Consider the following 22,880-nt stretch of genomic DNA (forward strand, 5'->3'; position numbering starts at 1 on the left):
AGGATGGGAGAACTGCTTGGCCATCACCGCACATAGTATACAAAATCTTCCTGATGAGGGCAACACCAGGGAGCTAGCTGATGGGTCATAAAATTACACCTTATTTACGAATGCATACAGAGACTAGTAGCTTGAAGGAAGGCTTGAATGCAGTATTCGTTCACTATGCAGAAGGACAGGAGATGTTTTCAGAGATATCTGCTCTAAAACTACAGGAAATGGGTACAACAGTAATACTGGGACACTTATTTCACATGTAATTGCCTCAGCAATAGTGCTTTGTAGATAAAGAACTCCTTGTGCTATTTTATCATCTGAAAGATCAGAGCAGGGCTCTGATGACTGGTCATTCTAGTTAGATCATTATTTAGGAATAAGGCTGGAGTGGTCTGGAACATCACAAGAAGCCTGAAACGTGCTAGGATAACCTTCCTTCTGCCTTTGCTGTGCTTAAATGTTTACTGGCCACACACATTCAGTAAGACATTTTCCCTTGGAAATGCAATTTGAATGGATCAATTCTCTATTACAAGTTTATTTGCTGCTGGGAGCTGACTTCCAGGAGCAGCTGGCATTTGCAGCTAATACAGATTCAATGTATGGAGACTGATGCTTGGGCTTTCCTTTGAAAGAACAAAGTGCGCAAAGTTTTTTGTGCTTTTTAAAATTTGAGTCTTCATCTCTTTGAAACCCAGTGACTTCATCTGTAGGGGAATGCTATGTACTCGAGGAGCTCCCAGGGAAATGCAAGATGTTAAACATGTGAAGCGCCTCAGAGAAATATGCAAACCATTATCTCAACCTAAAAGTATAATTTTGGAGGACAAAACTCCTTTGTTTGCCAGAGTAGTGCCACTGGACTTCTAGATTAAGCCAACACTTGAAGGGTTTCTTTTGTGCATTATTACTTGCAAAAGACTCTTGGTTAGGGAAACTGTGAGGGGAAGGGAAGAAGGAATATTCAGAAGAATGTTCAAATAAGTTAATTCCAGGTTTATGAACAATAACAGTGCATGTGATGCCCTGCAGAGATAAGAGAAACAAACAGCTTCTAGCTGAGGCTGGTCCTGGCCATGCTTGGCAGCACTGTTGGCTGTGGCCTTGCAGAAGAGTGCTCCTTTGAAGGTGCTGCCCTGCCCTTACTGCCTACACCAGCATTAGTGTTAGACAAGGGCTGAAGCGAAAGGTTGCTTTTCACTCTCTGTGTGAACCTCCAAAAGCTAAGCGTTGCTGTTAAACCCTATTCATCTTTGTTGATTTAACTACCACTGTCTGTTCTGCAACTGCAGTAAAAGCCTGTCCCAGCACAAATACAGTACCAGGAATCAAAATTAACTATTTAGCCTAGCAAAATAAAACACAGGCCTTCAGATCAACTCAACATATGTATCTAAACTACTAACACCTTGTTTGTTGTTGGCATCTAACCACAATTGCTTCATCTTTTGTGAGAGGGGAGGGAGGACTTACTGGTAATATCGCTACATGGTTCAGAGGGCTATATACGTTGCTTTTTAAAGGCTTAATAAACACATAAGGCAGCTTTATTTTGGAATACACTGTTCCTGAAGATGGACATTCAAGCTGTCCCTTCGGGTTTTCCAGGAATTTTTTTGTTGATACTTCCCAAAATATTCATGTCACCATAAATCAGTATCATTTTTATGGGATAGATGACATGCAAGCACATTCATCTAAGAAGAAGGCCGGTTCTTCTCTGTTCTTGTCTTTTGCCCAGGTTAAAGTAGTTTATATCAGAAAAGAACAACTAGAAGACTTTTGCACTTCATGGCGGTTGTGTTTATTTCAGTTTTATGCAGGGTTGTGCAACAGCATCAACATCGTAGATCAGACAGTTGTGTAATGGTAGTGCCTTCAGATTCCTTCACTATCTTTCGCTTCATGGGAGCAGTTAATAAAAACCATTCCTCAATATCTTAAAATATATGGTATGCATTCGCAGATAAATCTGAACATATCTCCACCCTCCTTCCTGCTTGCAGCTCCTCTGTTCCCCACCAAAAGAAATCCCAAACTGACAGGCCTGCAAAGGAGTTACCACTCTCTCCAGCATCTCACTTGCTTCAAGATTTTTTAATTAAAGTTTTAAATCTTTGTTATTCTTCATTCCATTTGGCAGGCTGAATAATAATTGTGTCAACCATGCTTGTCAACTCCCTAGAGCCAGCCTAATGCACATTAGCCAACTCAGCTTCATATGAGGTCATGGAAAGCCTGCAAATTATCACTTGTGGTGGAGAGAGATTGTAGCCGTTTGTTAAAGCGTTGTCTTGGTCTGCAGTTATCTAGAACGGTGAGGAGTGGAGCTTGTTACTATACTGAGCAATTCATAAAAGTGTCCTGTCTGTGGACTCGGCTCCTTGGCAATGCGAGGCAAAGCCATCCAAATTTTTTTGTTGAGTTGAAAGCATTTCCTTGAATTGACGTTCTCCCAAGGGTTTCCGTTTGTACTCATCCTGAGAGCACTCACTTACTAACACTAAAACCCAGCACCTGGTATTCTCGGGTGGTGAGGTTTAAAGCATCCTGACCAGGCGTGCCTCATTCCAGTCCCATCTACCCTGACCTTGACACACGGTATTCGGGTGGGTGTAAGAGATCATTGCGAAGCGTTCTTTTCCTCTTCTTCCGTACACGTGGCAGGGGTTTCCTACCCCAGTTTTTGTGACTGTTGGACTCAGGCCACCAGTACGGCACACACAGTTCAGGCCTGAGCCTGTGCCTGAGGAAACCAACCCAGTGCCTGGTCCCTCACCACACAGCTCCCTGCAACGAGGATATGCTGGGTGCAACGTGCCAGACCCAGCCACTGCTACATGACCCATCTGGTGACATCGCACAGACCATGTCAGACAAGCTGGTCACAGGATCCACCCTCAAAGGGAAGCCCCCGATGCAAGAGCAACCTGACCTTATGAACAGCCGGAGCCTGGGCTGCCTTGCGTGGGCTCCACAGCTTGGTCAGGAACACCTTCCCCAGCGATGGGAGGCTGCAGAAGGGTGCAGCGATGGGTGCTGGGGGTTTTGCTAGTCCTTGCTTCTTGCAATCCTGTATAAATGCAACCTGTCCTTTTCTGACCATGAATGAGACCTTCTTCTTGCCATGCACTGGTAACCAGTGCAAATCAGGGCTGGCCAAAGGTGGTTTTGTCAGTTGAGAACCTGTCTCTTCCAGACAAGCTTCCCACACCACCAGCGTGTACAGGGTATACAGCCACCAGCACAGATGTGGGGGCTCAGACAGCAGGAGGAGTGCATTGTAGAAATACTGTTAATGTCAGCACATGACTTGATAAGGCAGGATATTGCTACAGAAATTTGAAATAAGTGACTTCACCATGGCATTATTGTAACTGAGAAGAGGGGTGGTGGCAGCAGCCCTTGAGGAGAGACCAGACCCGACTGGCAATGGTGCGGGGCACAGGGAGGGAAGGGTGTACTTCGAGTAGCCACGTCAAATGCCTGGGTTTGAGTAAAAGGTGGAAGTTGAAAGCCCTGAGCCCCAGGGAGGCATTACAGAAAGAAGCCACTGCTCTGCCAAGGGTTGTGGGTTGGGTTTTGGTTTGACACTGGCATTGCTGGGGGGAAAGAGGAGAGTGAGGAGGAGTCCAAAGGTGGCCCAGCCAATTGCAAAGAGCATGTGCTTTTCCATCTTGCTGAGGCAGAGCTGATATCTGAATCTCTCAGCCAGGTCATGGTATGGGAAGGACGTGTCCCCTGTGCAGTGGCTCCAGGTAAAAAGAGGAGACACTATTTACCAAATTACCTTGGGAAACTGCTGTGGAAGTTCATGCAAGTTTAAAGATGTTGCAGGTGTAAAAAACTGCTCCTGAAAAAAATAGTAGGGTTCACTGCTTCTCAGAATTGTTCACTGCTTTTTCTTAGCCCAGGTCAGCTCTGAACAGCAGCAGTCCCATGTCTGCCCCAACACCAGGCCTCTTGTAACAGGAGTTGCTATATTTTTGGATGGTTTAAGACCTTACTATGCATCGCTGCCTTCTATGCTTTTTGTCTTCTTCTTTGTCTGGTCTGGTAAAATACCAACTACTTGCAACTATAAAAGATGACAGAGAGAGCCTGTCAGAAAATGGTCAAAATTATCCATTAAAAATACAAAAGTCCCCTAAAAATGCTTTTCTCATTTTTTGAAGAGAAACATTTGCTTTTCAGAGAAAAATTGAATACCAGAAATCAAAATTTTCCTTTGTATATCTCTTCCTCTGGACTGTGTATACTCAATGAGATATTTTCCCATGTCCTTTTTAAAATAAGAATCTAATGAAAAATACCACATTAATTTTTCAGTCTGTTCTGCTAAGAATGCACTGCATCTCTCAGACTCTAAGTAGTCTGACCAATGAATCTTCCCTTAAAAAAGTAAGTTATAGTTGAGATAACGTTAATTTTACATTATGTAAATAGCAAAATATCAGAATAACCAGCTATTGTAATTCTACAGGAGAAAGGTTGAGTTACAGAATCTAAGCTGTTTCAAATAGTGGTTTAAAAATTTTTTATTGAAATACATACATATTTTCAATTTGTAAAGAATAAACAGATAGGGGAGAGAGCAAATATTTTTGAACAAGGTGTTCAGTGGAAAAATAGCTGTATTTTCAGCCTTCTCTTTATTATTAGGGCTTGGTTTTTTTGTCCTTAAGTACAAATTGCAGTACATCGTACAGGTCCTCTCCTCAATATTAAGCATTGATTTCAGCTTCTGCTTGAACCATAAGGAAAGGGTAGATTTTCTGTACATTTTGAAAAGGGTTTGATCTTATTCTGTAACAACAGCATTGCAATACAAAGGTGTACAAAGAAAACTAAAACACCTTCCAAAAATATCTTTCTAGGTGTTAGTCAAAGCTCATTTCACCATTGCTCAGAGAGCATTCCAGTTGTGGGATAGTTTTTTGGCCTGGCCATAAAAAACACTATGAATTGATTAGAGGCAAATTAGTCCATGGCAGACATAGAATCCCGTAGAACTTAAGAGAACATTAAACTGTGCTGAGAGGGTTTATGTTTCTGACTATCCACAGCAATTGGGAAAAAGACCAAGGAACCTCATTCTTCTTTGCTTTTTTTTATTGGAAACCTCCCTGCTTGGCTTCCAGTACTCTCTGGCACTGTTACCACTTCAGCTGTGGCAGCAGGAGGGAGGGATAAGGAAAAATGTTGGTGGAAATTTTCAGATCACTATTTTCTCCACAACTACAAGAACTGAGTTTCCAGCCAGAGATTCTGGCTTGTTTCAGCCCACATGGCCTCATGGATTAATTCAGAAATTGGCTTTAAAGAAACACCCAGGAGGGCAAGGAGTTGGGGCACCATGGATTTGGCATTGCAGAGCTGCAAGGAGGCACCCTTCACGGGAAGGGATCTTCCAGTCATTGGGCAGCAGCCATTTCAGGGGCCAGTCCTTCTAGCAAGACCCCACTATTAAAAATATTGCATTGTACACCTAAGATAATCAAAACAGAGAACAGATGTTCATCCTGTGCACTGCTCATTTTATTGCTTTTTAGTTTATGTCATGCCCAAATGAGCTTTTTATTAGAGTACTTAATTGTGTTTCGACTCGAATGTCGTCCACCTCTGTTCCCTATTTTCTTTGAACGTCTGTTTTTAGAAAATAATCTTTCCCTGAGACACATGGAAAGGGAGTGATTTGCAAAGCCTCAGCTAATGTAATTAAGAGCCAAGAGCAGCTGACCTAAAAAAGCAACAATGAAAAATACAGTCGATTGTTAAACATAAATTACTCCATAATTAAGTCGAATTGCCTCATAACAAAACTAGATCTTTCCCTCGTCCGTTACTTGGACAAAAGTATTACTGAGGGAGTTTGCATGTGGCATATTCTTCTGCTAAGAAGTTCATAACTCTGTAAAAGATAGTATCACCGTGAAAAAATAAAAAGGTTTATTGGGGCTTAGATTCAAGTGCTGGTCTCAGGGAAGCGATGTGTTCAGGGTACGGCCGTATGAGGTGCCTGAGCCAGCCTGACGTCTCACTGCTGTGAAAAGGATACTTCTGCTTCCCTCCTCACTGCCCCAACCTCTCCCTGTCCCACTCCCTGTTCATTGCAAAACATGCCCATTCACCTCAGCCCCTTCATGCGGGCAGGCCACCAGTAGCTAGAAGGCAGGCAGGCTGGACATGTCTCAGCAGTGCAACTGGCCAGAACTTCAGGGCTGGTGCAAAGCCTCTGGAATTAGAGGGGCTGCACAGAGTTACAGCAGTTCAGGACCACAGAAATCAAAGAGCCAGATGAGCTAGAGAAAACTCACAGAAGTCAAAGTGAAGTTTAGCAGTGAGTTAACCTGGCCCTTCCTTGAGTCACCCAAGGAGTCACCTCCACTCACAGTGTAATGGCAGCCAGCGTACTCACACTGCACAAGTTTTGTAAGTTTTGGGAAGTAACTCCTCCTTATGCTTCAAGACATGAACCCACCCTGATAAGAAGAAAGGGGCTGCTTGTAGTTATGAAGGTTTTTCCACCATGGACCTCCATGGACTTTCTTCTGCCCACTCTGCTGCTGGCCACAGCTGAGGGACTAAGCAGCTGCAGGTGTTACCATTCTGCACTTGCACGCTCCCAGTATGATGGAGAAGACATTAAATTATGATAAGACTCCCTGCCCAGCATCAGAGCCTTGACTCATAACACCCATGGTTTTTAATGTCATAGAAGAGAGATGAAACCTAAAATCACTGCTAGAAGAACAGCAAAAATAATGTTTATGCTTGCTAGTCCTTTCTGGTCAAAAAAAGTCGAAAAATAATGTTGCTGCAAATAGGACTGATTGCAGATCTCCTTCTCGTCCATCCACTAGACCTGAGAAACAGCAGAGGAATCCCACAATCAACCGAGGGTGGCCAAGAAGACAACAGGCTGGGTTTCCATTTGGTTTTCTTCAGATTTTGAACAAGGGCAACAGAAACCACTCATTCCTAGGTTAAACTGCCCTGGCTTGCAAATGGATTATGGAGGACAGGCTCCTGAGTGGGAAATGTGAATATAAACCAAACCACCATACTGCTCTGCCAGGTCTTCTCTGGGAGATGTTAAGAGCTTTCAACTTCACTTCAACAGAGAAGGGTCTGTAGCAGAAATTGTCTCCTACTATTGACCAATTCAGCTTATATAAGCTATGTTTAGTTTTATAACACTCTCTTCCTCACTTTCTTGCTTCACTTTGTGTGAGTGGGACAATCACAGCAATAAAGTTATGTCATCAGTGCAGTTCGTTAGCCCTTAAAGTGTTAGGGAGCAGTGACACCAGTCTGCCCCATGGCGGGACAGCCACACTGGAGAAACAAGTGCTTGATTGACACCAGCATCTTCCACAGAGCAACTCCTTGGCCTGAATCACTGCAGATGGCTGTGCAAGGCAGTGGCATCATCTTTTGGATGTTGATCTCCAAGAAGAAAAAGCGTTATTTCTGTTACATTTCAGAAATGTGTCTTTCCTTGGTGCTTTGGTTGCCAGTGAGCAGCATCGCACACCTCATCTAACGGTTTTCTTGCAGCACCAGCAGCACTGCCTCGGACTAGGCAGACGCTCAGCTTCTGGCATCCCTATTCATGGCTGGAGCTCAAGGGAAACCAGGTGGCTCTGCTGCTGCCAAAGATGTGCCAAGGCAATCTCTACCTTTCCCCAGCACCAACGTGTTTCCTAGTCAATCATAAGTCATCTGCCCCTCAGCAATCCTGAGCCACAAACTGCCCAGTAAACCAGACCGCTTTTCGGAGAAAAAACTGACATTCTCTGAAGAGATCTAGAGATTCAACAGTCTGGTTTCATGAGTCCCAAACAAGACTGCAGATGAAGCCTGGTGAGATTTTACTGCAGGCAAGAGGAAGGTGAAAACTGGATTATATTTGAAGGTTTGTTCCAGGAATAGAGATACACACACTTTTTAGTTATTATTATTTTAATCATATCCAGGCCCCTGAAATTTCTGTCTGCTTTCTGACAGCTCAGTGTCTTTATTTAGCCTCCTACCAGTCCTGTCCCAAACAGAAAAGCTGTAGTTGTCTGTGTTTCTATGAAATGAGGTTAAGTCACACAGGAAAGTCATACAAGAAATCTACAGCAAACTAGGAAACATAACTGGATTTTCGTACCTTTCTTGACCATAAGAAAATCTAAACTGAAACTTGCAATCTCAGAAAATGGCTTAGTTTCACAATCCTTACACGTTATCAGTGCTTTCAGTGTTCGGGAGAACTAGATGTTTTGCACCAGCCTCTGCTGTCAGTTACTATGGTGCAAATCTGTGGTAACTTCACCGGTTGCATTTAAATTACTCGATTAAAGGTTCTTTGTATTTTCACTAATGGCCCTTGCACCTGCTTGTGGAATTTAGCTGAAAAATGTATCTTAAAATTAGTTAACAAGCTCCAAGCGGGAAAGAGCGGCATCCGCTGTAATAGCATGCTGACACGTGGTTCCCAGAAGACCACATGTTTTGGGGTGGAATGAGCCTCTGGAGGTCACCAAGTCCGACCTCCTTCCTCCTCAAAGCAGGGCTGTTGGCCTGCACTGGTTCAGATTGACTTGAGCTGCATCATTTATAGTTATTTTGCACCTAGACCATTATTCTACATCCCAGGGATGCAGAACAGCAGACTTCTCATTGATCTCGCTGACTTTTGGTGTCTATCTGCTCTGGGGTGGGGGCAAATATAAACTCTGTTTAATATGTGTAAATGGGGTATATTGTGGGAGTTGTATATTGATTCTCTAAAGCTACCTACGGTCATATTATTGAAGAAACTCAAGGCACTAATGAAGGTTGTGTAAATGTCACTCCTGAAGTGTGCTGGGAGCTGAAGGCAGTGAGTGGAGAAGTGCTGACTCCACAGCAGCTCACATGGACTTTAAAGTCTGAGGGATGAATGTGAGCATTTGTGTTAGAGAGGCAGCTCAGAGAGATCTCAGAAAGCAGGGCTGGAAAGGGGCACAAAAGTATTTGTATAAATCTCTCTCCCCAATGGCTGTGTGGGGAGCTTCAGCTCTTAAGTCAGTGCAGTCTGAATTGCACCTCAGGAAAACACCTTGCAGCTTGAACAAGGTGGGTGTGTGTAACCCCCCAGTTCATCCCCCTCTCTCCAGGAAGGATCGAGTAGTGTCCTTGAAAGATGAAGGCACAAAGCTGCCTGTGTGGTCTTTGCCTTTCACTCTGAATATAAGCCTGCTTACGGCTCAGAGCACTGCCCCTCCGCACGTCACCAGCCAACTCGCAAGCCTCCACCATCAGGTCCCGAGATGCAAACGAACAGCACATCACCCACCCAAAACAGGCACCAGGCAAACAGAAAACACTGCTTTCATCTTGCGGGGCAGCATTTATTCTTCTTGATCTAATTGTCATCAATGAAGTAAGCTAAAAGATCAGTTTCATAATCCCTTATTGGTCCATAGAACTTACTTCAAGGTTTAGCAGAGCAGAGACAAAAGCTAATGGCGCCGTCTCTCTCGCCATTGAAAACACGCAGAATGCAGTTTGGGAACTGAGAGGCCAAACTCTTTTGCCAACAAGATAAATCCTTGCAGAGGTGGAAACAGCCTTAGGAACAGCGTACAGGTCTCTGTAGTTTCATTTCTGATGTCAGGAGGTGGCAGGTACGGACTCAGAGCCTGCATGCCCCTCGTAAGACACCCCCAGCACTCATGGATGGGGCTGGGGGTACGTGGCTGCTCAAGGCTGGTGCTTGGCCCACAGCAGTGAGCTGCCGTGGAGCCCGGCAGGCACCACGGACCCCGTTCCCACTGGAGAGGGCCATAAAGCTTTCCCCATGTCCAGCAGCAGCTGGCCATGTTATACGCTTCATAAGCTTGTGTTACGGCTCAGAAAAGCTGAAAAAGTTTTAAATCACCGGTTACTGTTCTCCCAGGCTGCTACCCAACTGAAAAACGTACTAAGGGCACCCATGTCCATCTACAGTACCCAAAGGTAACATGCAAAATAAGAGCTCAGGAAATGTACTTACTTCTAACACAAGAGTTGCCAAGTCCCTACCACAGTAAATTACCACCTGCCAACTTCTTGTATGATTTGAAGGATAAAGTCAGCCTTTTCTAGATCCAATAAAAAGCTGAACCAAATGTTCATTTCAGAGAAAGGAAATTAATCAACTGCTCTCTTGTGCAGTTTTACACACACAAAACCAAATGGTGCCATGTTTCAGGTGCTTTGAAGGGTGAGAACCTGCAGAAAACTAAGAAGTTAAGAAATGACAACATATTCCTTAAAATATGGAGGTGGTGTCACTTCAGCATATAACAGCCAGCCTGATTCATTGCAGATAATGCCTAATGAAGGTTTCTCTCGGCTTCGTTTCAGAACCATGACCGCACGTGCATTGCATGCAGAATCATCTACCGGTCGGACGAGCACCATCCTCCCATCTTACCCCCCAAGGCAGATCTGACCATAGGGCTACACGGAGAGTGGGTGAGCCAGCGCTGCGAGGTGCGACCGGAGGTCCTCTTCCTCACTCGGCACTTCATCTTCCATGACAACAACAACACCTGGGAAGGTCACTACTACCACTACTCCGACCCCATCTGCAAGCACCCCACCTTCACCATCTACGCCAAGGGACGTTACAGCCGGGGAGTGCACTCATCCAAAGTGATGGGTGGCACGGAGTTTGTGTTCAAAGGTAGAGTGACTCGCAGCACTGGGGGCAGAGGTGGTCACATAGTTACAGTACGGGGTCCCTCCCATGGGAGACAGTCCTCTATGAACTTCTCCAACGTGAGTCCTTCCCACAGGCTGCAGTTCTTCATGAACTGCTCCAGCCTGGGTCCCTTCCACAGGGTGCAGTCCTTCAGGAACAGACTGCTTCAGGGTGGGCCCCCCAGGGGGTCACAAGTCCTGACAGCAAGCCTGCTCCAGCCTGGGCTCCTCTCTCCACGGGGCCACAGGACCTGCCAGGAGCCTGCTGCAGCATGGGCTTCCCATGGGGTCACAGCCTCCTTTGGGCATATCCACCTGCTCTTGTGTGGGGTCCTCCATGGGCTACAGGGGGATATCTGCTGCACTGTTAACCTCCGTGGGCTGCAGGGGCACAGCCTGCCTCACCGTGGTCTTCACCACGGGCTGCAGGGGAATCGCTGCTCCGGTGCATGAAGCACCTCTTCCCTCTCCTTCTTCACTGACCTTGGTGTCTGCACAGTTGTTTCTCTCACATGTCCTCTCTCCTCTCTCTCTGGCTGCAGTTGCTCAGTTTTTTTTCCCTTTCTTAAACATGTTATCCCAGAGGCGCTACCACTGTCACTGATGGGCTTGGCCTTGGCCAGTGGCAGGTCCCCCTTGGAGCCATCTGACATTGGCTCTGTCGGACATGGGAGAAGCTTCTAGCAGCTTCTCACAGAAGCCACCCCTGTAACCCCCCCTGCTACCAAAACTTTGCCACACAAACCCAGTACAAGCAGCAGCATGTGTCTTCTCATCAGCTTCCAAGGGGCCCTAAAGCAAGTAAAGATGTCCCTGAAGACAGCTCTGATTGATCCCATCACAGTGAAGACAAGATGGATCTAACTGAAACCCCTCAAGTACTTTAGGAAGCAGCACTCAGTGGTGACGCCACCCGGGTCCCTGCAGCTGAGATGCCTTCCTGTGCAAACAGCTCCATAGGACCCTGCTTAGAAAGAGCTCCATGGCTTTAACCACTCACACAAACAAACATCTCCAAAACATGATGTCCCGCCACAGCGCCAGCCCCAGCGGAGCCTCTGGAAGCCCCAAGCGCTCTGTGGGCTCTTCGTCTCCTTATTTCAGTTACCATGTGAGAAGTATGTAGCTTCTTGCATGGCTCCAATTTAGGAAAGCATCTAACTGTAAGAAATAATTTACCAATCTGGGATTTTCATCAGAGGCAGGAGATACCCTTTCCTGTCAGAGCTTTTGCTCTTTACAGCTGCATGCAGCATGTCGCAGCTCAGCTCCTGGGGTGAAATCCAGTTTTTGCTTGAATTTCTGGTTTATGGTATGCCAATTTACTTAACAGATCAAGATCACTAATTTGGGTTTAGTAAAACTTTCAGGTTCACTTTCTATACAGATGGCCTTTTACACCAGCTAGGACAAATAATGTGAACTTAGAGCCATTGAGATGTTTATAAATTCTCAGAATAAAACTCCCAACAAATCTTACTATAAAATGACCTGCAAGAGAATTTAGGATTTTGGTGTGTTGGGCGGCATGAAGGCTGGTCTTTTGCTTCTGTTTTAGTCAGCACTGATCTATTCCGATCCCCTTTTCTTGATATACAGTGTCAAGCACACAGCAGGAAAGATCTCCATTCAGCTTCCATAGGCTCATTCAGTTTGGCTTTTCCCAACTCTTTAAACTCGGCTGAAAAAAAAAAACTTTATGTGCTTTAAGCTCCTTTGAAATACAGGCAACTTGGAACTGCAGAAGCTGCAGCCCTTCTACATTTGATACTGCAAGCTGCAGCCACTGTTTAGATACAAGAAAAAGCATCTCTCTGTCATTCAGCAATACTTTATAATTCATGCAAAAAAGGACAGGTAATATAGGAAGATAGTACAGCTGCTGTGCTTTCCAAATTTTCCAATTGGAACTAATTGCTTCATTAGCTTTACAGGGTAACATGTTAAAAAAAAATGACGAGAAATACATTATAAACAATCCTACTTATGGATTAACACAGATCGTAATAAAACATGAGTAAAGTTTTATTGTTTCCTCTTTTACCTGTCTCCTAATATAACCAACAAGGCTTTATCTGTAAAGGATTGTCTGGAATTCATGAAAAGCTCCGCTTAATCTCTGGCTGAGATATGTGGCCATCAGGTTTTCTTCAGCTGAGTTCATGTGTGTGTGTTCTGTGTGAGAAGCAATCACGACAAAGATGTAAAATTATGCAAATAGATTTGCTGGCTGCACCTGTAATATGAAAAATTAATTTAAGAATGAAGAAGCAGAGACAATTCTGATTTGACAGGTACACCTCAATCCACATGTTGTCTTCGGTTTTGGTTTTGTCCCTCTGCTGATAGCTCCTCTCTTCCTCTTTCACAGTAAATCACATGAAGGTCACTCCCATGGATGTATCCACGGCCTCTCTGCTCAACGTCTTCAACGGGAACGAGTGTGGAGCACAGGGGTCCTGGCAAGTTGGGGTCCAGCAAGATGTCACCCACACGAATGGCTGCATCGCGCTCGGCATCCGCCTACCTCACACCGAGTATGAAATCTTCAAAATGGAGCAGGACGCCCGGGGCAGGTACTTGCTGTACAACGGCCAGAGACCGAGCGATGGGTCCAGCCCCGACCGACCAGAGAAGAGAGCCACTTCCTACCAGATGCCTTTAATTCAGTGTGCTTCGTCAGTACCCAGATCTGAAGAGTCACCAGAGGAGAATAAAATAAGGCTGTATAGCAGCAGGGCACCGGAAAAATATCCCACTGCCCCAGCTCTTGCTTTGGTGTTGTTTATTTGTACTGTGTCATATTGGGACATTCTCAGCTAGAAGTGAAAAAAACTTATTTTTCATGACTACAAAGCCAGGATTCCACCAGACTGGGGGTTGTTTTTCTTCCAAAAGAAAGGGACATTTATTTTCTTGATGCACTTGAATGCCTGAGAACTGTTGTTCTTTTCCTTACTTCCCCCCTCCTCCTCGAATCCCGAACGGCACTCGTTTGATGTTTGTGCTTTGAACTTCATCCAGTCTGATCCCTGGCCTGACATGACTGCACAAAAGTAATTGCACTTTAGGACTGCAGACTTCTGGGGGGAGGGAGGGGGTCTCCTTTTGTTATTATTTTTTAACTGCTGGGGTGAACGTTACGATCCTGCTTCAGTCGTCTCTGCCATCTTACCGTTGTGGTACTGTTCTCCCCAGCGCCCCGTTTCTCATCAGAATTCAGCGCTGGGGAAGGGCTCGGTGTTGTGCCAGTACTGTGATAGCAGCTTCCCCCTCTGACTTCACAGCTCTGATGTAGATATGTATATAAGGAGGAAACCCACAAAGATTTACCTTGCCATTATCTCACAGCTCGTAACACAAAAAGAAACGGCAAATCAACAGCCCTCCAATTCAGATAGTCCTAAACGGTTGTTACTTCTAATTTAAAAATATTTCAAGTAATTTAAGCTATTTTTACAATCATTAGATTGTAAAAATAACCAGTGGTTTAATATTTTCTTGTTCAATTTCCTTAGCTATGCAATTGCTTCGAGGCCTCCCGTTGTATCTAGTGAGTAGTTACAACCAAGCCCCCTTAAAGCCAGACAGAAGCAGCATTTTTCTGTCAGACACACACAGTGCAGGTCAGTTGCCGACACAAGGCTGCAGGGACTTCTTCTGTTTTCATATTCCCGAGGCCTTACTTACTGCACAAGCAGTATTTGTGCCTTGGATTTTGTGTCAGCCAGGTGGGCAAAGTAAAGAAGCGAGTGGGGTCTGACATGTTCCACCACCCTATTTAGCAGCATATTTTTAGTGATGTGACCTCATGCAGGAACAAGTAAAGGGTTTCAGCAGCAAGCTCACCGTGGCACCTAGTAGAGCAAGAAAGCAGCTGGAAACAGACCCGCATCCATCTGAGGGAGGGAGACAGGCCCAGTCTTACCAGAGGGAGGAGTTGCACAAATGCAGCCATGTCCTCCCTTTTCTCATTGCTGGACTATCCCAACACATACCATGGTTTCACAGAGCTTAAATTAGCATTGGTTTGGGGGGACACTGCTGGGACTGTGGATAGGCACAGCCCTCAGAGAGCATTCTTCAACAAGTGCCTGCCCTGGAGATGCTCAGGTTTCCCCCAGTGGCAAATACATCCTTGGCTGATGCGAATCGGAACAGACTCTGGAGGCCGTAGGGGAGATATTTACAGCCAGCAAAGAGGTACAAGTTCGTAGATCAACCATGCTCCCCTGCTTTAATGTGAGCTGAGGACACTGCTTAACCTTGCGGCATTTGGGCTGTGGCTTTTACTGATGCATACACGTGTTTTGGCTTGCAGGAGGAGCAGGAACCTGTGTGAGAAACATCAGGAGTATGGTCATAGCATTTCTTCACTAGCATCAGCGGCTTCTAGCTGCTCACTCGAGTACTATGGGAGAAAAAAGCCTTTAATGTGTTATTTTCAGCATCATAGAAGTATGTCTTGAATGAAGATCTTTCAGCTTTACATAGATGAGTCTCCATACTGTCTGCTATAGCAAAAGCATTCTTTGAAAACATAGCGACAGCATGGATCTTACTAGCAAAAACAGCAGGAAAAAGCCATTTGAGCAGCAAATGGCTGTGCTCAGGCTCCCTACCTCCGCAAAGTCCATGCCTTCTTGACAGTTTTTGCAAGCTGGTATCAGCCTTGGACATGAATTTCCTCAGAGTCGTAACAAAATCAGTTCACCTTGTTCTGAGACAGCAGGCAGAAGGGGAGAAGGAACAGTATCATAGACTTACTGCTGGGTCAAATCACATCTTTGACATTTTTTCCTCAGACAGATGAAAAGTCACAGAAAGCTCATTAAGAGTCAGGAACAGAGCTCAGCACAGCTCAGGAATCACCAAAGAAAGTGTTCATCCATCCATCTGATATCAGATCCTCCTTCAGCCTGCTGGAAGGAGCTGAAAGCCAACTCATCATGATCAATTGAGCCTCTGAGCAACAGCTGCTCTGATCAGCATTTCGTGATGGTTTTCTGCTCCACACAGTCAAACCTACTTGAAGAGCCAGTTCTGGATCAGTTGCTGGTAGGGAGGCATCAGGAGCACAGCTTTAACTAGAGGGTCAAGAAGGAGACACAATGCCCCTGAAAGAGAAGCTAGGAACCAGGACGGAGTTTGGTTCTCTCTAGCTAGACTTGAGTTTTGTATTCAGCAGATTGACATCAGTGTATCTCCAACAGAACTACTGAGCTATTACAGCTAAACAAATCCCTTAAATACTAGCTTCATTTCTGACTTCTGTTTGAGACCTAGCAGCATGAGTGAATTCACGTTAGTTTTTATTTATGAGGATGGGTATGGCATGATATTCCTTAGATGACACAAGACAAGTTTCTTCCACCACTACTGACCATTGCCACGTTAGGTGATCCTGTCTCTGGGAAAACATCCATGGCTAGGAGCTGTTGGACCCTGATCCTTCCCTGTGCAAGTGCCACACACAGCTCGGTCCCAGCTGAAATCGGCACATGCTGGTGATGCAGGACTGAAGCAGAGAGCAAGGGAGCTGCTCTGCAGCACAATGTTCTCTATTCGTCAGGGCAACGATCTACAGTTTATTAGGCAATTTACAGAGCAGGCATAAGGCACTACTGTCAGAAATATTAGAACAGTTTCAAGAGAAAGACCAGTCTAATTCTTACCTCCAAAAAGCACATTCCTGTCTCAACTGTTTTGAATCACAGACTTGGGAAAGTCTAGGTTTTCGGAGGCTTACAGTTACACTAAATGCAAACAGGACTCAATGTACAAGTTGTACAAGAACTGCATTTTTTTTTCCCTATCATCTAGAGATAGTTGCGAAGGAAGTATTTGAAAAAAGGCCTTCATAATGCATTACAAGAAATCTGACTGGGGGCTCCTCTAGTTTATTTGTAGTGTTGACCAGAAACGTAATTTTATGATCTGGATTCTTAGCACATGCTGCACCAGCTTCCCTCCCTGTGCCTATATATTTTTCTTTGTTTTTCTATTAGCCAATGCAAGTCAAGTTGGACAAAGATGTAAGCCTTTAGAGTGCATAGTTTATTTGCAGATCTGTGTTCTCTGCATGGCTTCTCCTACGTTACAGGCACAGAACTAGAAGCTTCCTTGATCTTTCGGTTTCATCACACACTAAATTAACTGCTGCACAGCACCATATAGATTTGTGACGCAATATATTCTGTTCATTTTATTTCTCCAACCTGATGTCATGTGCTGGCAGCCCTGGCTGCTAAAGAAGCTAAGCTGCAAGTGGTTTAGCAGGGAAAGACCTACAAAGTGCATGATTTGTCCCATACCGAAATGCAGAAGCTTTAAAACATGAAACAATGGTGGTATCTTCAATAACTGCCAATGTTGCTAGGACAGGTGGAAGTTTTTCCCTCAGTAACATCCGGCTCAGGGAGCCACCTGACAGAAGAGAGAGTAACCTGAAGAAGTTCTTAGGCAAATTGTTTTAACATGTTCTACTTAAGAAATAGGACAGAAGGGATCAGAAAAATCAAGTGTTCTTGCTCTGTTTCTATACCCTTGACATATTGTGCCTGCTGCCCTGGGGTAGTGTCATTTTTATGAACAAAAGTCCATATTTTAAGATAGAATGTCTGTCTTGCTTGAGTTGGAGTGTGCTTGCTTGAAGTGCAGGATTTAAAAGAAAAAAATCTTTTTATTTTTGTAAATTTATAGAAGATATTTTTCTTCTCAACTATGTTCCAGATTAAACTGCCGGGGAAGTTTAAGCACTTGTTAAACTATTGATTGAAATAAAAAAGCCCAACTGAAAAATTAAGCATTTCTTTGCCTCCTGTACAGGTTGGATTTCTGTTCTGTTGACTTTCAACCTGTAAAAAATGACAGATGTCTCAAAGCGATAAACAAAAATCCCCCTGTTGAGCACTTTGTGCATGGAAAAGCTCATTTCTTACTATATACACCAGAAAACATTTTTGCTTGAGAACATGTCACTAGGAACAGCTCTGATGGATACAGCTGGGATGATTTGGGTTTCACATCTTCAGGTTCTCCGAATAAAATGGGGGCTGGAAGTGCCCAGTGAATAATCACGGTGCTGGACTGCAAGGAAAGTACGGTCAGAGCAGCTGTCAGGACAAAGGGTGTAGTTCAACGGAAACAAAATATTTTCATAAATGAGATGTAAGCAAACAAACCAGCATTACTGCTCTGCTGTTGCATCTCACTTGCTTTAAGGGCTACAGCCTGGGGGAGAGAGCAGGGAGGGATTGGAAAGGGCGCTTTTTTCCAAACGGAAGAAAAACCTGAAATGAACTGCGAAGGGGAAGCAAGCCTCAGGGTAACACAGGCATCTTTCCTCAGTGCTGTGCAGGTTCGCTCCTGCCTTGCTTGTGCCCAGAAAGAAGAGGTGAAATGCAGTCTGTGAGACTTCCACCACCAAAACAAAAAGCTTTGGAGCTGACCAATTTCTGGGTTTTCAGAGGTGACTCCGGAGATCCCTGAAAGCGGAGCTCGGTTTTCAGGAAGCACCCCCTGAAGTACAGGGCACCCCAAATGTAGCAGCCACAGCCTGTGAAGAAGTGCCCTCCCTTCCACACAAAGCAGCGGGTACGGATGGATTCGGGCATAGAGAGATTCTACGGGGCATAACTGACTTGCTCCTGACACAACAGGGAAGTCTAGGTAATAAAACCCAGCACCACTCATTCTGAATTTGATGGTTTCATTATTTTTTCCATAATTTTCCCTCTTGCTACAAGTATTTGCCAAGGATTTTTCCTTCTAGTCCTCTCTAGTGCAACCACCGTTGATTTTTTTAATTGCTATTTGCTGCCAGCGATAAATAAGGAACCGAAGAAACAGAATTCCCACCCCACTACCGAGTGAGGCGGCAGCAAACACGGCTATGAGGAATCGCGCCACCAGTGCCCTCCCCAGCGGGGAAGCTGGCGGCCTGAGCTGTCCCTCGCCGGGCACCCTCCTTCCCCCGCCCGCCCCAGGGGCAGGACCGGCCTATCGGACGATCCCCGCTACAAGGCCCGGAGGGCAGGAATTCATCCCGACGAGTCTTCCAGCAACGGGAACCGCCCGCGACGGCCGCCTCCCAGCAGACAGACGCGACTCCAGCGCCCCTTCCCCACCGCCTCGGTCCGTGGGCCGGCGGGCGGCGCTGGCGGGGCGGGGGCGATGGCGGCCCCGGGCGGGAACTGGGCCGGGGGCGCCGAGGGCCGGGCCGGCATTGCCACCTGGCGGCTGTGGCCGGCCGAACAGCGCCGCTCCCGCCCGCCTTCCCCAGGAGACAAGGGGAAGAGCGCCGGGGCCCAAGGCAGCCGGGGCCCAAGGCAGCCGGGGCCCAAGGCAGCCGGGGCCCAAGGCAGCCGGGGCCCAAGGCAGCCGGGGCCCAAGGCAGCCGGGGCCCAAGGCAGCCGGGGCCCAAGGCAGCCGGGGCCCAAGGCAGCCGGGGCCCAAGGCAGCCGGGGCCCAAGGCAGCCGGGGCCCAAGGCAGCCGGGGCCCAAGGCAGCCGGGGCCCAAGGCAGCCGGGGCCCAAGGCAGCCGGGGCCCAAGGCAGCCGGGGCCCAAGGCAGCCGGGGCCCAAGGCAGCCGGGGCCCAAGGCAGCCGGGGCCCAAGGCAGCCGGGGCCCAAGGCAGCCGGGGCCCAAGGCAGCCGGGGCCCAAGGCAGCCGGGGCCCAAGGCAGCCGGGGCCCAAGGCAGCCGGGGCCCAAGGCAGCCGGGGCCCAAGGCAGCCGGGGCCCAAGGCAGCCGGGGCCCAAGGCAGCCGGGGCCCAAGGCAGCCGGGGCCCAAGGCAGCCGGGGCCCAAGGCAGCCGGGGCCCAAGGCAGCCGGGGCCCAAGGCAGCCGGGGCCCAAGGCAGCCGGGGCCCAAGGCAGCCGGGGCCCAAGGCAGCCGGGGCCCAAGGCAGCCGGGGCCCAAGGCAGCCGGGGCCCAAGGCAGCCGGGGCCCAAGGCAGCCGGGGCCCAAGGCAGCCGGGGCCCAAGGCAGCCGGGGCCCAAGGCAGCCGGGGCCCAAGGCAGCCGGGGCCCAAGGCAGCCGGGGCCCAAGGCAGCCGGGGCCCAAGGCAGCCGGGGCCCAAGGCAGCCGGGGCCCAAGGCAGCCGGGGCCCAAGGCAGCCGGGGCCCAAGGCAGCCGGGGCCCAAGGCAGCCGGGGCCCAAGGCAGCCGGGGCCCAAGGCAGCCGGGGCCCAAGGCAGCCGGGGCCCAAGGCAGCCGGGGCCCAAGGCAGCCGGGGCCCAAGGCAGCCGGGGCCCAAGGCAGCCGGGGCCCAAGGCAGCCGGGGCCCAAGGCAGCCGGGGCCCAAGGCAGCCGGGGCCCAAGGCAGCCGGGGCCCAAGGCAGCCGGGGCCCAAGGCAGCCGGGGCCCAAGGCAGCCGGGGCCCAAGGCAGCCGGGGCCCAAGGCAGCCGGGGCCCAAGGCAGCCGGGGCCCAAGGCAGCCGGGGCCCAAGGCAGCCGGGGCCCAAGGCAGCCGGGGCCCAAGGCAGCCGGGGCCCAAGGCAGCCGGGGCCCAAGGCAGCCGGGGCCCAAGGCAGCCGGGGCCCAAGGCAGCCGGGGCCCAAGGCAGCCGGGGCCCAAGGCAGCCGGGGCCCAAGGCAGCCGGGGCCCAAGGCAGCCGGGGCCCAAGGCAGCCGGGGCCCAAGGCAGCCGGGGCCCAAGGCAGCCGGGGCCCAAGGCAGCCGGGGCCCAAGGCAGCCGGGGCCCAAGGCAGCCGGGGCCCAAGGCAGCCGGGGCCCAAGGCAGCCGGGGCCCAAGGCAGCCGGGGCCCAAGGCAGCCGGGGCCCAAGGCAGCCGGGGCCCAAGGCAGCCGGGGCCCAAGGCAGCCGGGGCCCAAGGCAGCCGGGGCCCAAGGCAGCCGGGGCCCAAGGCAGCCGGGGCCCAAGGCAGCCGGGGCCCAAGGCAGCCGGGGCCCAAGGCAGCCGGGGCCCAAGGCAGCCGGGGCCCAAGGCAGCCGGGGCCCAAGGCAGCCGGGGCCCAAGGCAGCCGGGGCCCAAGGCAGCCGGGGCCCAAGGCAGCCGGGGCCCAAGGCAGCCGGGGCCCAAGGCAGCCGGGGCCCAAGGCAGCCGGGGCCCAAGGCAGCCGGGGCCCAAGGCAGCCGGGGCCCAAGGCAGCCGGGGCCCAAGGCAGCCGGGGCCCAAGGCAGCCGGGGCCCAAGGCAGCCGGGCCGTGGGGCTCAGGCCCCCTCACGGGTAACTGCCAGGCCAGCCCGCCTCGCGCCAAGTACAGCGGTTAATGGGAGTGTTGGGGGGGGGGTCAGAGGGTGACACCATCGTCCCTCGCAAAAGACAAAGGATGGCAGAGCCCGGGGAACCGGGCCCACGACCAGGAGACGTGTGGTGCTCCTGACGCCCGTTTCTCTCCTGAGCTCATGGTTTTAGCATCCAGAAAATAAACCACACACCCTGCTTTCAAAGACCTTTTACCAGTCTTCCCTGAGGATCAGACTAACACCGCCATTTCATTCCCCGCGATGCTCTCTCCTTCTCAGAGCGGCACGCTGGCACTGGGAGCAGCAGCGACAGAAGAAAGCACAGGTCCTACCCTCAGAAGAAAGCTGAAGTCACGCTTTCACGGTTAAGAAATGCTGAAATTAAGCTTTGCCGCTGCAGCCCCTCCTGCATGCCCAGTGCCGTACGATCAGGGCAAAACCTTCTGAACCTCTGGAATATGGACATCCCTTCTTCCCACTCCATACGGGATACTGGGGAAATAACTGCAGGGTCTAAGCTTAATTAATACTAGAAGGAAAATACTATTACCTTGCATTGCTTCAACATATGCCCACGTGTCCAAAAATGTATATATAAATGGCAACGGAAAGTTGTAATCATGCACACACAGAGCTAATATGCAAGTACTTCATGCACAGGATTATCAAATTTTTTAAGGAGTATCACATGTTCACTAAAACTGTTCTAAAAGCTACATAAACTCAAATGCACTATGTACGCTTAAAAATATTAAATTTTGACAGACACTATCATTTTAAATCTTAGATTATTATTGGCTCACTCAGTTATCTCCTAGTCCTGGTTGGAATCATGAAAGCTAAGGCACTTCTCTTGTAACAATCAATGTACAGCTCCCCAAAAGGGAGTGTACAGGACTTACAGGCCATCAGGGATTAGACTAGGAAGGATTTCCTGTAAAAATAGCTTAATTTCTTAAATCTAAAAATGCTTTTGCATTGACAACCAAGATCTTTGCATTTGACAAAAGCAGCAGCAAACGGTTCTGGATGCCAGAAATTCACCTTGTGTCAGCATCCTCCTGCTTAAGCCTCCCATTTCTCTTTGAAGGTCTCAAACTAATACTTGTAGAGGCTCAGAGCGCATTAGGAAGGGGTTTTGGACAAGATGGCTCCCATTTGGCAAGAATGAAGTGTTTCTGCACCCAGTCGCCTTCAAAATTAGCAATTTTAAAGCAACTCAAAAATTAGGAGCAGATTCAAGGAGGAAAATGGATTAGTGGCAACTGGAGCGATTACAAACATACGATACAATTTAAAGTCCTACAGTCACCCACTCCACTGCAACCACCAGTTTGCACATTAGCATACAGGCACCCCAGAGAGATCTGTGTTCACAAATCAGACATAAATAGGAACGTACACAGACACACACAATGGTTTTGCATAACCCTATTACTATGCCTGCCCACGGGGGGACTGATGCTTGTGTGGCTCACCTAACGAGCCACGCTGCGTGCACAGAGCGCCGGAGGACTCGGGTCACACGTCACCCTTCCTCTGCTGCACCCTCAGAGCAGGAGCCAAGGAGCTCAGGAGGGCCCTATCTGTATGCCACTGGTTATGTTGTGAAAATGCTTACTTTTGATTAGCTGCTTCATTTCTATGCCTCCAGTTCCACAAATGCAACTGGTACATACCTCTAGAAGTGGACTTACAAAACCACAATTATGTTTAAAAAACCAAAAATCACTGGTCTAAAAGAAGGTTTCAGCTAAGTCACAGCTACTCTGAACATCAGACTCCTTGTCCTGTTTGCAGTCACTGAATCATTAGTATTTCTGATGTGCCTGAGCAGAGCAGGCCAGAGAAGTGAGGATTCATACATGCAGGGTTATACTTTCTTCCAGCTTTTAGCATTTCTCACCCCATTATTTAGTAGTTTTCTTGCATCACCTCCTTCCTGCCCCCAGGTAG

At 48.4% G+C, this 22,880-nt stretch overlaps 1 protein-coding gene across 1 annotated transcript in view; it reads left to right on the forward strand.

Moving 5' to 3' along the window:
* APCDD1 (APC down-regulated 1) overlaps positions 1–13,539 on the forward strand; it is a 28,706-nt gene extending 15,167 nt beyond the window's left edge. Inside the window, exons 4-5 of the mRNA XM_086472671.1 lie at positions 10,378–10,699; positions 13,088–13,539. Coding sequence (XP_086328797.1) covers positions 10,378–10,699; positions 13,088–13,539 — 774 coding nt within the window. The remainder of the gene's footprint in view (positions 1–10,377; positions 10,700–13,087) is intronic.
* Positions 13,540–22,880: the final 9,341 nt, after the last annotated feature.

The sequence above is a fragment of the Leptosomus discolor genome, chromosome 13 (genome assembly GCF_034619465.1).
Source record: "Leptosomus discolor isolate bLepDis1 chromosome 13, bLepDis1.hap2, whole genome shotgun sequence".
NCBI lineage: Eukaryota > Metazoa > Chordata > Aves > Leptosomiformes > Leptosomidae > Leptosomus > Leptosomus discolor.